Raw genomic sequence first — 12,635 nt, 5'->3', positions numbered from 1 at the left:
TAAAAAAAAAAAAAAAAAAAAAAAAAAAGTGCACCAAGGGGCTCATTGTTCCAGACAGGTAAAGACACCTTTCCACTCCATCCTCTTGGAGCCTTGTGTAAGCCTCCCCCTGCAAACAGGGCTGCTCACGGCTTCTAAAAATGCCACAGCACAGCATGAGGACCAGGGCAAAGCAAGAGGACCCAACAATGGGGATGCTCTGTCCCCAGCTTGGGGCGTGGGGATCTGCAGCAATCCTGTCCCATTCTCTGCAGCACCACTCTCCTTCAGGAGAGACAAATGCAGCAGCTGGAAGAGATAAAAGACTACAAATATCAGTTAAGGGGCATAGAACTAAGGAGACATTAAAACAGAAGTTATGACACACTCTCCACACAGCCTCAGCTTGAACAGCACCCACAGCTAGACAAACAAAATGCATTGGGGTGACTTCAAGCCTAAAGTAAGTCTCCACTTGGGAAATTCCACAGAGAATGATGGAAAAACACTAAGCCAAGGGACAAACTGACTGATTTTTACACACCCTGCTTCCCAACATGAAACCCCAGCTACAACACCAGAGAGAAGACACCCCCCCTTACCCATCCAGCCTGACCTTGCCGCCTCATCCTCAGCACCCATTATATGTGGCTCTTCAGACCTCCTGGTACAGGAGCTCCCAGATCCCCTCCCATCATTGCTGCAGCCAGGAGCTTCACCTCTCAGCCCTGGAAAACTGCTGACAGCCTCAGCAGCCTGCTCCTGCCCTGCAAGGCTCTCCCCACCCACGAAACACCTGACTTATCCTCCCACCCCAGGAGTCTTGAGACACTTATCCCCAGCTGGGGAGGTGCTAAGCACAATGTGGATGGACAGGATTCCTCATATTTTAAATGGCCATTTCTTCCCACTTTATGAGCTTTCAGAAGAAGAGGGGCAGTCTCTTCTAAAATGAGCAGAAAAAAGCCCAAGGTGGTTTTAGGCATGACAGAAGAGGGAGCAAGAGAAAGCATAGAAAGACAGGCAGGAAATAGCACAAGTTTCAGCCTTGGGAAAATACCAGCTAACACATGCAAGAAAAATGATCCATTACAGAGATATTCAAAAGAAAGGGAAAATCTGGGAAAAATTAATGTCCACAGCAGCAATTGTTGGGGGGAAAGTGATCAGGCAGGGCTTTCAAACTGAGCAGTACTGAGGCAGAGGCTCTACCCAGGGCAGATCCCAAATCTGCAGATGGAAGGGTTCTGCACTACTGCTCTGTGGACATGGCCATGCCCAAAAGTGGCTCCAGAGAGATGATCCTGAGTTCCATGGAGCCCATTAACACCATCTGGACATGGGATGGCTGAAAGGGTTAACTGTCCAGGACACAGCAAAAGGAAAATTTGCTTTTCATCTCAGTTTTAGAGAGCTGCCTGTTGCTGAGGCACCTGAGTTACTTCTGGAAAGGAGTTAGAACATTAAATAAATTCCCCCGTCTCCTTGTCTGGGTGACAAGAGCAACCTCTGTCTTTTCTGGTCACTGAAGCCAAAGCTGTAAGTGCTTGTGTCACACAGCCTTGCTTCATCCCCATACCCTGATTCTGCCCTGAAAAGCCAAGGTGCAGGTCAGTTTGTGTCTCTGCTGTCTAGCAGCTGCTTGTCATCCCCCACAGGCAAAGCTGGGGTTGCAAGAGGGACACTGGCTGGGTTAAACTGGCAGCACCCCACTAAGTTACAGGGGACCCTCTTGAACTGCCATCCTTGCTGAAGGATGCTGCTCAGGGACAGCTGAGACAGCTCCCAACTGTGAAGGGTCTGGGGAATGTAAAGTGGAAGGTGAGAGCCTGGCTAAATCCAGAGACCTACATCTGTCTCAGGATTGACTTTGTCACTGTGCCTGTTCAGGGAGGAGGTTTTCATAAGAGGAAGGGAGAGAGTTAAAACCACATTGCACAGAGCCCTCAGAAATGCTCCAAGGACTAAAGCTGGAGCTGGCTGCTGGTGCTGGGACCAAGGGATGGCTCTGGTTGCAGCTCCAGTGCCTGCAGCCACCCCTGGCTCCCTATTCCAGAGCAGGGTAAGCAACATCCTCTTCTCATGCCAGGAAACAAGCACTGAGCCTTCCCACTCACACAGTGGCAGGAGGTTGTGACTGCCTGGGAGGGACTGCGACACACCAGAGCTTGCAAATGCATGTTCTGGGGAGGTTTCTCCACTCCCCAAGCTGACTTCCAGCTGGAGACACAAGTCTGTGCTTGTCCCCAAGGCAGACAGCAGCAACAGAGGCATCCTCTGGTGCCGCTCCCCACCAGCAGAGCATGGCAAAGCGTTGTGGTGACAGCCTCCAGGGACATGGGAGCGATTTCCTCACCGCACACACAAGGACAGCGCTCACCCTCCTTGCTGAAACCCAGTGGGTAGATGTTGGTTGGTGCCACTCATCAAGACCCAAGCCTGCTGGGACTCTGCTGAGAGCCCAGCAGATCACATGCTTGCCTCTAAGACCTAGGTCAGATGCAGGCTTAGGGAGGAGGGGTTTGCCTGCAAGTCTCTACCACTGTCCTCTCCTCCCCAGCACATCATCTTCAGTGCAAACCTGGCTCTGTCTGCTGCTTTTGAACAGCTGAGCATAGAATGGCCTGATCAACATGGAGAAGAAGGAAGCTAAAATCTGTTTCTTTTCACCCATCCACCAGCAAAGCTGTTGCTCCAGCCCCCACATGTTAATGCCACAGATGAGAGGCAGGAGGAACCCAGCTGGACTCCTCCAAAGCAGGGATGGAGAAGAGAGAGCTGTTACCGGGCCAGCACTTTGGAAAAAAAGAATCTTTAGCTTGACAACTCAGCAAATTTGATCTGAAACCAGCAAGAGAGAAAAAAAGTAAAGCCTTTAAATGTCATCTCAGGTTTGACTGCCAGAAGCACTACAGACCGACAGAAAGACAGACAGGCAGATAGACAGATAAGCACAGTGCTGCACAAAGAGCCGGATGCCCTACTTTGATCTACTCAAGTGTTTACTAATGTGTCCCACAGCTGGCAGGAGCTGTTAGCAACTCAAGAAATCTGGTTTTCTGCCACCAGCTCTGCTGTGGGACCTCAAGGAAATCCCAAAGCCTCTCCAGGTTTCAGTTTCCCCTCTTTGAAGGCAATGATGCTTCCCTCCAACCCCTAGTGGTGGCAAGGGTTGAAGGCTGACCCTGGTAATGTACTACAGCAAACAGCCTTGGGAAACCCTCCAAGCCTAAACACAGATGTGCATTGAGTTAAACCTCTATTCTGGGTCCTACACCCAGAAGACAGGCCAGATCAATTCCCTGAGAGAGGCAAAGTCAAAATCATCAGCACAAACCCTTTGCCACTGGCTCTTTTGACCTGGGCAAGTCACACCATCAACTCCTTCCTTCCTCTGGAAGGAACTGGGGAGATACCAGGTCCATTTCTGCAGAAATGGCTCTCCCCTGTGCTTAAGGCAGCCCTGCTTGGAAAAAACACCACCACTTCTGGCCTGACTACAGGTACAAATTTACAGAACTAGGAAGCACAAATGCTGCATACCCCTGAAGTCAAGGACCCACCATGGCTGTTGGGAAAGTTCCTCTTCATCCTCACTTTGCAGTTGAACAAGCCAGGGTGAAGCTGAAACTGCTGATCCAGAACAAAGAGGGCTGGGGGAGAGCAGATGTGTCTGTACTGCAGAAAGCACTTTGCAGAGTAGGGATGATTTATGATCCCCTTCCAGTCCTTCTCCCATCTAAACAAGCCCCAAGAACATGGAAAGTCTCAGCATTGCTGGAAGATGGCAACACGCAGAGAACTGGAGCCCAGCAGGCGGGGTGTGCCAACAGGAATGACTGATGATAGCTTGCTGGACTTCTGAAGGATGAACACCTTCACTGAGAGTCACCAGGTGCACACCTGCCTCAGCACTCACTGAGCTCAAAATCCACCTTCTGGCAAAACAACTCCAACCGCAGAGGCAAGGGAAGAGCCTCCAAAATGATCAGGAAGTTTGGACATAACAGAATGCCTCACCAAAAGGGCAAGGGGTTTCTGTCAGGTGGCACAGCACATCTGAGGCATAGCCAAAAATACTGTCCAGCCAAAACACTCCCTGCTGAAAGGATGTCAGCATTAGCTGGTGCTCTGTGCCCTGTCGTAACACTTACTTTCATGCACAAAATAAAAACTAGACTCGCCAACATACCCAATGGGCCTGTCAAACTAATCACGTTAGGAGAACTGGAAACACACCAGCAGCAAGAGCCAGCCCCTGCTCCAGAGCCCTTGTAGAAAGCACGCATCCAGGAGACAGAAAAGCCTCTGTCGTTCCCGTAACCAGGTCAATAAAAGCACAGACAACTCCATCCAGAGAGAGACTTTTTTTTACAAATCACCAGAAAGAGCAGCTTCAGCTCCCCCAGCTGCAAATAGGTGGGCAGGCACAAAGAGGCAGCACGGAAATGTGTCTGTGCAACACGTGTGGGCAATCGGCCGCCCCACACATGGCTGGGATATGGGGCCAGAGGAAAACACTCTGAACCAAGCCAGGAGAAAGAGACTTCTCCCACCCCCACCAGCTGGACTCCCAAATCCAACAGTCTCCCACCTATATGTGTGTCTGGCACACTGGGGAGAGACAACGGGCTAGATCAGGATTTCAAAGCTGAGAGGTCCCAGGCACCTTTGAATGGCTTCAGATTCATGGAGTGACAGTAACCCCCCCTCCTCTGGGAGGAATGAAATATCCAAAATGAACTTCAACCTGCAGTCCCATCCCCAATCCCACAATTATCTGTGGGTGCACTTTACTGAAACACTGTTATTTCTAGAGATTCTCTCCGTTAAGTGAGAAACCCAGAGGACTGGACAGAGCTTTTTTTGATCAAATTTCAGGTCAGCAGCAGCCTTTTGTTGTCTCTCCTTCCTTTTAACATATTTATTTTTCAAGCCCTTAGCTCAGTGGCACAGAGGAGGGTAAATCACACGTTAGTGCTGAAGTCTAGCATAGGCTGCCTCCCCTTTGAGAACCACACTCTAACCACAAGATGGGATGTGTCCTCATTACTACCAGCATTTTTAGGCCCTGGACGAAAGGACTGTGGGGCAGAGTGTACCTAGAGCAAAAGCAGATTTAAGGTTGCTTTATTATACACAAGACTGTTTGATTTCACAACCAAATCTCACCCCTGGTGCCGAGGTACCCAACCCAGGTTGCTTCTCCAGCCAGGAGGGCAGCAGTGCTGATCCCTCCTTCTGTGCAGATCAGCTTGTGATGCCACAGCACAGGGAGCAGCTCCCCATCCATCACCTCTAACACAGCACCCTAAAATCCAGCGTGGCCCCTGCAGCACTGGGACACCACAGCAGGAGCACAGGGAGAGCTGCGTGGGTCAGCACCTTCCTACAAGCTCCCAGACCCAGCCTCCAAGCTATTTGCACGTGTACTCCAGAGTCTGGGAATGCCACCGGAGACCAGGAGCAGGAAAATACCAGGCTGCAACTTTGTGAACAAAATGAATTCACTGGCTTAACACCCACATAATTAGAAGCAGGCACATCCCTCAGTAACTGTTAGCATGGGAGCGTGCCTGGTTGTGTGTCTGCATTCGGGGGCTGCAATACCACCTACAAAAGCAAAAAGAGTCCCTTTGCAGAGCCAGGCTCCTCATAGCACTGTTGAAACACACAGGGAACATCCTTACCCCAAGATCTATCTTATTTCCCATTGGAACAGGAGTAACAGTAGCTCCTCCCTGCCAAGGAGGTCTGAGCCACCCACTGCTCTCTCCTGGCAATTCAGAGGGCTCTGACAGCCAAGGAGACCTCAGCCCTGAGAGAGGAGAGAATTCTTTTGCTCACTACTGCTGAGAATGGCAATGGACCCTGCTCTCCACGCTGATCCACCACCCAGCTCCCTGGCTTTAGGTGGCTCCTACTGGCTCTTGTCACCACTGCTGGGAATGGGCAACTCCCACTCTCCTCTCCTCTCAGGGCTGACTGAACAATGGCTTTGACAGATGAACAACAAGCAGCGAGAGCAGCCCCAGAGGGAACAGCCCCCAGCCCCAGCTCTCAAAAGGGAAACAACCACCCACCACCCAGGTGTGGTCCAGCGGAGGTCCAGGCTGCAAGCTGCTTCCAATATCAGGGAAAAGCCCTCCCATGAGCCTTTCCCTCTTAGCCAGCACTTCTTGTACTCCTTCCCGCACCAGTTCCCCCTCACAGGGTGTGTTGCATAGTATTTAAATACAACCAGGTCTGGGCAAGCCAGATTTCAGTTGATCCCATGTCCCCTCTGTCAGGCAACGCTTAGAAAGGGGTCACGATTCTTGCACCAGCTGTTAGCACAGCATCACTTAATGCAAACCCTCACAGCCTTCCTCCTCCAGCCTCCCCCAGGCAGAGGGCAGCAGAAAGTCATCCCCCTGAGGGAAAAGAGATTTCCCACATCGTGGACACCAGTATTAATTCTTCCAGCTGCAGCTTTCCTTTCACTCTGTGACTTTATGAACATCACTCAATGCTGGCAGCAGCCCCGGAGGGTATCACAAGCCACCTGAAAGGAAAAGAGCCTCTTCAAGCACCGGCATCTGGGCTGCCTCTGAGCCAGGGGGCGGCAGCTCTGGCCGTGCACGGCCACACTGACCACACAGCTCACAGCCACGGCACTGGATCAGCCATGCCTCACGAGGGCTTTGATGACATCTTTAGGGTGTCATGGCTAATTAGAGCCCTGACTATACCTTCTAATTAGGTAACACTCTCAGACAAATCACCCTGTCCTCTTCAAACCACTTCACACCTCCAGATACACGCCTAATTGACTTGAAAGTTGACTCGGCACTTCTTCCCGGACCTCCTTCCATTTCACAAGGCATTTCAAAATAAATAAACCCCTGCTCCTCAGTCCTGTCTCAGAGCCCAGCTGGGGAATTGCCCTCACATCCGCACAGGCACGCACCTGCACGACCTGACACAAAACCTCCATCACAGGCACAAAGCAAACGCTCTGACGCAGCAGCAGCATCGTCCTCCTCTGATCTCTTGTTTCTAGCCATCCTAGTGCTACTTTCAACAACAGTCAGCAAAGCTTTTTCTCGGAGAACAGGAGTGTTTGTGATGCATCAGTGTCCTACTAAAAAATATTGCCCGGGGGCTCACGAAAGAAGCAGGGCTACAGCAAAGGAGCCTGGTATCTGGCAGCAGCAGGCATTAGAAAAAACCCTAACCATTGAGAAATTAATATGCCAGAATTATATCAAGTGCCAACATTTCAATCCAGAAGCTTGACTTCTGTTTTCATTAGGTAATGAATAAGCTGAAATGATCCAAATGTTTTCAGTTTCTCAATAGCACAAAATTTGAAGTAGATAGGCAACCCCCCCCCACCATCATAACTGCAAACACGCTGAAGAAAAACTATCAAAATTCATAGAAGATAAATATTGAGCCCTTAAAAGCCTGCTATGAGAACAATGTCTCTTTATTTGCTTTCTGTGAGGTTTGTTATAACAAGAGAGAAAGACTCCAGTATACAGTGTTTAATATATATACACGCATTCACAGCTGGAATAATAGATTTTAAGGACTCAGGACAATATTACAGCTGGATGTATGCAGAAATGCATAAACATACCTTCAAAAACATATTCTTTGCACCCTACCCAGATATGCAGATGGACACATATATAATACACGGACACACACACACACTCCATGTTTCAGATCGATCAGAATCATTCATTAAATCAGACTCTCTAAAGTTTCTGCTGCTTTGGGAAAACATGACCCTGAGGAGACATCAGGCATGAACTTAACAACGAGCAGAAAATGAAACCGTAACACTCTGCATCTTGAAAGCCAGCCCTGAATCTAACTTAATCCCTGCTCTGGACAGTGCCTCTAGAGGGGCATTAAAACCATGCTAAGGTGTTTTCCTGGATTTCCCAGATTCCCCGGAGATTCCCTGGCACTCGGGCTGCATCCACCTCCTTGCTCCGGAGATGTTTCCGGCTGACCGCTTCCATCCTCACTCCTCTGCTTCCACAGCCAGATCCAGTGGAGCAGCCTCGGGATGAGTTACCAGGATAGCTCCTGGGGTTTAACACTCATAATCCTACAAAACGTGCAGAGGAATGATGTACGTGCAGGGGGACGATGTACGGGGCTCGAAGGGTCAAGAGCAGCTTTGCATCCTCCTTTCCCATCCCCAACAAAGGAATTCCAGCAGATCTCGTGCCCCCTAGTGTCATCCTGGCGAACGGACCGGCACCGGGCACTGCCAAGCACAGGGTACCACCTGGCCCAGACAGTGCCCTTGCTTATCCCACAGTGAAGAAGCCACCGTGTCCTGCTGGCATAGTGTCCCCTAGAGCATAGTGAAACGCCACCCCCAACAGTTCATGTAAGGGACAGTGTGAGCTTGCTGTCCCTCCCCAGCACCCCGGGGCAGCCAGAGGTCCCCAGGTGTCCCCATGCCCAGCACGGTGACACCTCTGCTCTGCTCTGCTCTGGAGGAGCCCCAGCGAGATCTGCCCCTCCAGCAGATAGCCCAAACGGTATCCCTGGAGAAGGGCCAAGAGGAGGAGGCAGAGAGCATCTGCAGTGGACACTGTCCAGAATACAACTCCTCCTAAAAATAGATAGATCCTGGAAGGGCATGGCCCTTCCAGGGAATGGGAAAGCTCAGTCCTAGGAACTCAGTGTTTGGCATGATAAAACTTCAAAGTGCACAAATGCAACGCACTTTGTTACCCTGTTTCTTCCCCATGAGAGCACCTGTGGCATCAGGCTCTGGCTACAAGCATGAGAAGCAATGAACAAAATCAGCCCAGAATCCAGCATCCCCACGTGACAGCCTGCTCTGACCAAAGACCCAGCATCTCCCCGGAAAATGCCCATGCCAGCTGCCACACTAATGAGTGAACCACACCCCACACGCACAGCACCTAAACAAGAGCCATGTGCTGGAAAGGTGCACAGGAAATGTGCATGCACGTGCCTTAGTTTCCCCATCTGCCCATCTTATTTGCCCTCTCTTATTTTCCTCATCCCTCCTGTTCAGCTGTTAGTTCTTGTGGGAAGAGGCACCCCAGAAACACACCTAGACTACTGCCTCCTTCCAGCATCTGCTAGCAGCTTGCAACCAAACCTCAGTAACCTATCACCAAAATTTGGAGGAATTCTCCCCAGGGCACTGACCTGAGTATGCTGCTTTCTTCTGCAACACCGAGCAGGGACTATAGCTTAGAATAATGGGGAAGTAACTCAGTTCAGTGCTGACAAAGCATCACAAGCCCCAGCGGGGTGGGAGGGGAGGAGGTGTCCTTCCCTCACGCTGCCATGCCTGGTATACATCATGTTTAGGGCCAGGCATACGTCACCGACACAAAATGGACAAATTGGAGGGATTTCAGAAAAACGAGCGACAAAAATGATCAGGAGGCAGAAGGGATTGATTTACAAGGGGAGATGAAAAAAGCTGCTATCAGCCTAGCTGGGGTGAGCAAGTACTGACTGAAGCAATAAGCAGTTGGATGCTAATCTGCAAATGGGATGAAAACAATATGGGAAGGAGTAATTTAGCATCTTCATCAGTACTGGGATGAAATGAGGGGGAACACAGGGCTAAGTAGGCAGGGGAAAAAACCCAAACGAACCTGAAAACTCCTTTCTTAGTTATGCATGACTGTCTCCATCAAAACACTCAAAGTCCCCAAAACTCACTCTGCCTCCGACAAGGACCCTCGGGAGCAACTGAGCCTGTGCAGGCACACACACACACACACAGACACAGAAACACACACAAAAACACAGCCCTTTCCCAACCCTGACTCACACTCAGGAAAGCAGCAGGGCCGCCACGTTAGCCGGAGAGGATGGAGGCTTCACGCTTGCAGGGAAGCAGCGGAGAGCGGAGGCTAGAGCTGCCGGTAGCGGTGGGAAGGTCCCCGCAGAAGGACGGTTTTGCACTCTGGGTCTTCACAGGGGAAGGGTGCTGAGATGGCTTCCTGCAAAGTGGCAGGAGTGAGCTCAGCTGCGAGCACTCAGATATTTACACACAAACAGCACATTACTCAGCAACTCCCATTTGTCAGGCATAATGGCAGCGGCAGCAATAATAAATGACAGAGCTGAGAGACAGACTCCCCAGGCGCACACCCAGCCCCAGCCTGGGCTGGAGCAGGATGCTTGCCTCCAGCTCGCAGGCAATTAACTGAGAGTGGCCAGGAGCTGGGGCTTGCACCCACAAAACTCCTCCTGCCAGCTTCAGGGAGTCAGTCACGTCTCCAAAAGCTAAGCCTTGGCTGCACAGTTATTTGAATGTGTGCATCACAGGCTTTGTGGCTCTGAGAGGTACCAGGGCTTTTCCCAAATCCAGGAGGTGCTGAGCACTTTTCAGGGGGGAGAGGATGCAGAGTCCTGGCAGAATGGGGTCCTCTTGGGGTAAATCAGAGCAAAGATAATGTATGATCATTAGATAATGGCTTTGCTTGCTCTGACAAGAGGCTCTGATAAACTTATCTTGAGCTGTGGCAAGGAAGTCTGCCAGGCATGAAGCTCTTATTTCTAAAGCTCAGCCTGTATTGGGAAAGTCCTGCTGCAGTGAACCCCAGAGAGCTCTGGTCCCAGGACCTGGTCCCAGCATGCTGCCTGACCACGAAAATCCCTTGCACATCTCCAGACATCACAGCAAAGCTCTAACTCCTCGTGGAGAGCTAAGGCAGGGAATGGGAGAGCAAGAACGACTGCTCCCACATATTTGCACATTTTGCAGGAAGCAGCCAATGTCAGTGCCTCACTCCTGAACACACAGCCAGTGGGACCAGCAGCAGCATGTGCAGGTCCTGTCCCTCACACAAGTACACAACGTGGTGTGCTGAGAGTGGGCACAGTCAGTGAAATTCACTAAATCTGAGCAGACGTCAGCAAGTTCCCGAGCAAAAAGCAATCCAAGGAAAGGACCTCCTCAACTATCCCACAAATTAAAACACAAAGAGATGGGAAAAAGAAATTGGACAGCTTTGCAGGCAATCCTCTTTCTGTAACCTGCTCCCTGAACACACCCTGCACGTGTGTCTGTAAGCATGGGGTGGGGAGCATGAGTGAAGAAGTGCCGATCGTTATACCAAAAAAAGTTTAGTGGTGAAAGAAACAACTGCCAGAGGAGCCAGGGAAGCTGGAATATTCAGACCTGGATCTGTCCTCGGTGAAGCCAGCACAAATTGGCTCGTGAGCTGACTGGAGTCACAACTCATTTTCAAGATTGCAGTGGGGGAAGTCACCAAGATGTGGAAATGTCAGGGAGTTTTGTGCAGCACAGGGATCGGTGTGTATTATGCAATTCTGGAAAGCAGCCCTTGTACTCACGCTCGGGATGAACTGCCTGCCTAGCCCACGGAGAGCATTTCCCCAGAAGCGCTATGCAGACAGTTTTCTTATAAAATCGTACCTCAGAAAAAAATAAAAAAAAAAATAAAAAAAGGGAAAAAAATTAAAAAGAGGGAAAATCTGCACTGCCACAGCAGAGAAGAAGAAGGCAGGTTGCGCCTTTGGAGAGACGGAGAAGAAGCCTGCTCTCCCGCCCAGGAAATCCACGGGCTCCGGTTTACAAAGAGCCGCCCCGCAGTCCCAGCCGCTCCAGCCCCGTGCAGTGCCGCAGGGAGAACTCATCCCTCCCAGCGCTCACCCTGGTGCCGGCCGCGATGCCCTCCCGGCCGGGCAGGGCCGGGGTCCCACCGCCGCGCCCCGATGCGGACCCGCTGTCTCGGAGGGTGCGGGGACGCTCCGGCCCCCCATCTCTCCCCGCCGGGAACACGCAACCGGCGGGCCAGCAAAGTAACTTGCCCAAATTGTTTCCTCACGGGGGGTGGACGCGCGGCCCACGTCGGGGCGCGGACACGCGCGGGCGCTGGAAAGGTGCGCGGCTGCGGGGCGGGAGGGGACACAAGACCGGGGACGAATGCGGGGAAAGAAAGCGTCCCCCCCGCCTTCTTTTCCTCCTCCCTCGGCGGCGGGCCCCGCGGCTCGCCTCCGCTGACCCCCTGCCCGCACGCCGCCTCCCCCGTCCCGTGGGTGGGGGGACACCCCGTGCCGCCCTCCGGCCCCGGCCGCCCGCTACTCACGGCGCCTTCCTTGCCGCCGCTCCCAGCGCTACCCCATGCAACCACCGGCTGCTTCTGCACCGGCTCGGGGGCTATAAGCTCTTTTAAACTCCAGCACATAACCCATGTGACCGCAGAAGCCACTGGTAAGGAGCGCCGGGGAGCCAGCGATGAGCTCAGCCCGCACCCCCCGGCACGGCGCCGGGGACGCGCTCCCGGCCCCGCCGCGCCGCGCGCACCCGCCCGCAAACACACAGGCACACACGGCACACACGGCACACGGGCTCACAAACACACAAACACACGCACGCACACACACAGACACACACTGGTCCACGCCCCTGCGGACACGCCGCCGCCGCCTCCCTCCCCACGGATGCTGAGCCGGAGGGAGGCAGCGCACACACCGACCCCCGTGCGAATGCACACTCGTGGTGGGGACGGCACACACACGCTCACTCATTCACACACACTCACACACCACGAGCAGCAGTCCCTGCAAGTCCCCCCAGGTCCCCAGAGGAGCAGCCCCGAGTGGAAGCAGCAGACTCGTGGTCACCCTCA

At 52.3% G+C, this 12,635-nt stretch overlaps 1 protein-coding gene across 4 annotated transcripts in view; it reads right to left on the bottom strand.

Moving 5' to 3' along the window:
* The window catches only part of CNTFR (ciliary neurotrophic factor receptor), a 203,716-nt gene extending 191,445 nt beyond the window's left edge, over positions 1-12,271 (bottom strand). For 2 of the 4 annotated variants that reach the window (XM_015615566.2, XM_015615565.2), the window contains exons 1-2: positions 12,093-12,181; positions 9,806-9,977 (exon numbers count right to left, since the gene is read on the bottom strand). Coding sequence is in view for 1 of the 4 variants with exons in the window: in XM_015615563.3 (XP_015471049.1) it covers positions 12,093-12,191 (99 nt within the window). In the remaining 3 variants the exon portion in view is untranslated. Of the gene's footprint in view, positions 1-595; positions 677-9,805; positions 9,978-12,092 lie in introns of those variants that run through there. The other 2 variants (XM_015615563.3, XM_015615568.3) reach the window with 2 other exon arrangements.
* Between the last annotated feature and the right edge of the window lie 364 nt (positions 12,272-12,635).

The sequence above is a fragment of the Parus major genome, chromosome Z (assembly GCF_001522545.3).
Source record: "Parus major isolate Abel chromosome Z, Parus_major1.1, whole genome shotgun sequence".
NCBI classification, from domain to species: domain Eukaryota; kingdom Metazoa; phylum Chordata; class Aves; order Passeriformes; family Paridae; genus Parus; species Parus major.
This window is presented reverse-complemented; position numbering and strand designations above follow the sequence as displayed.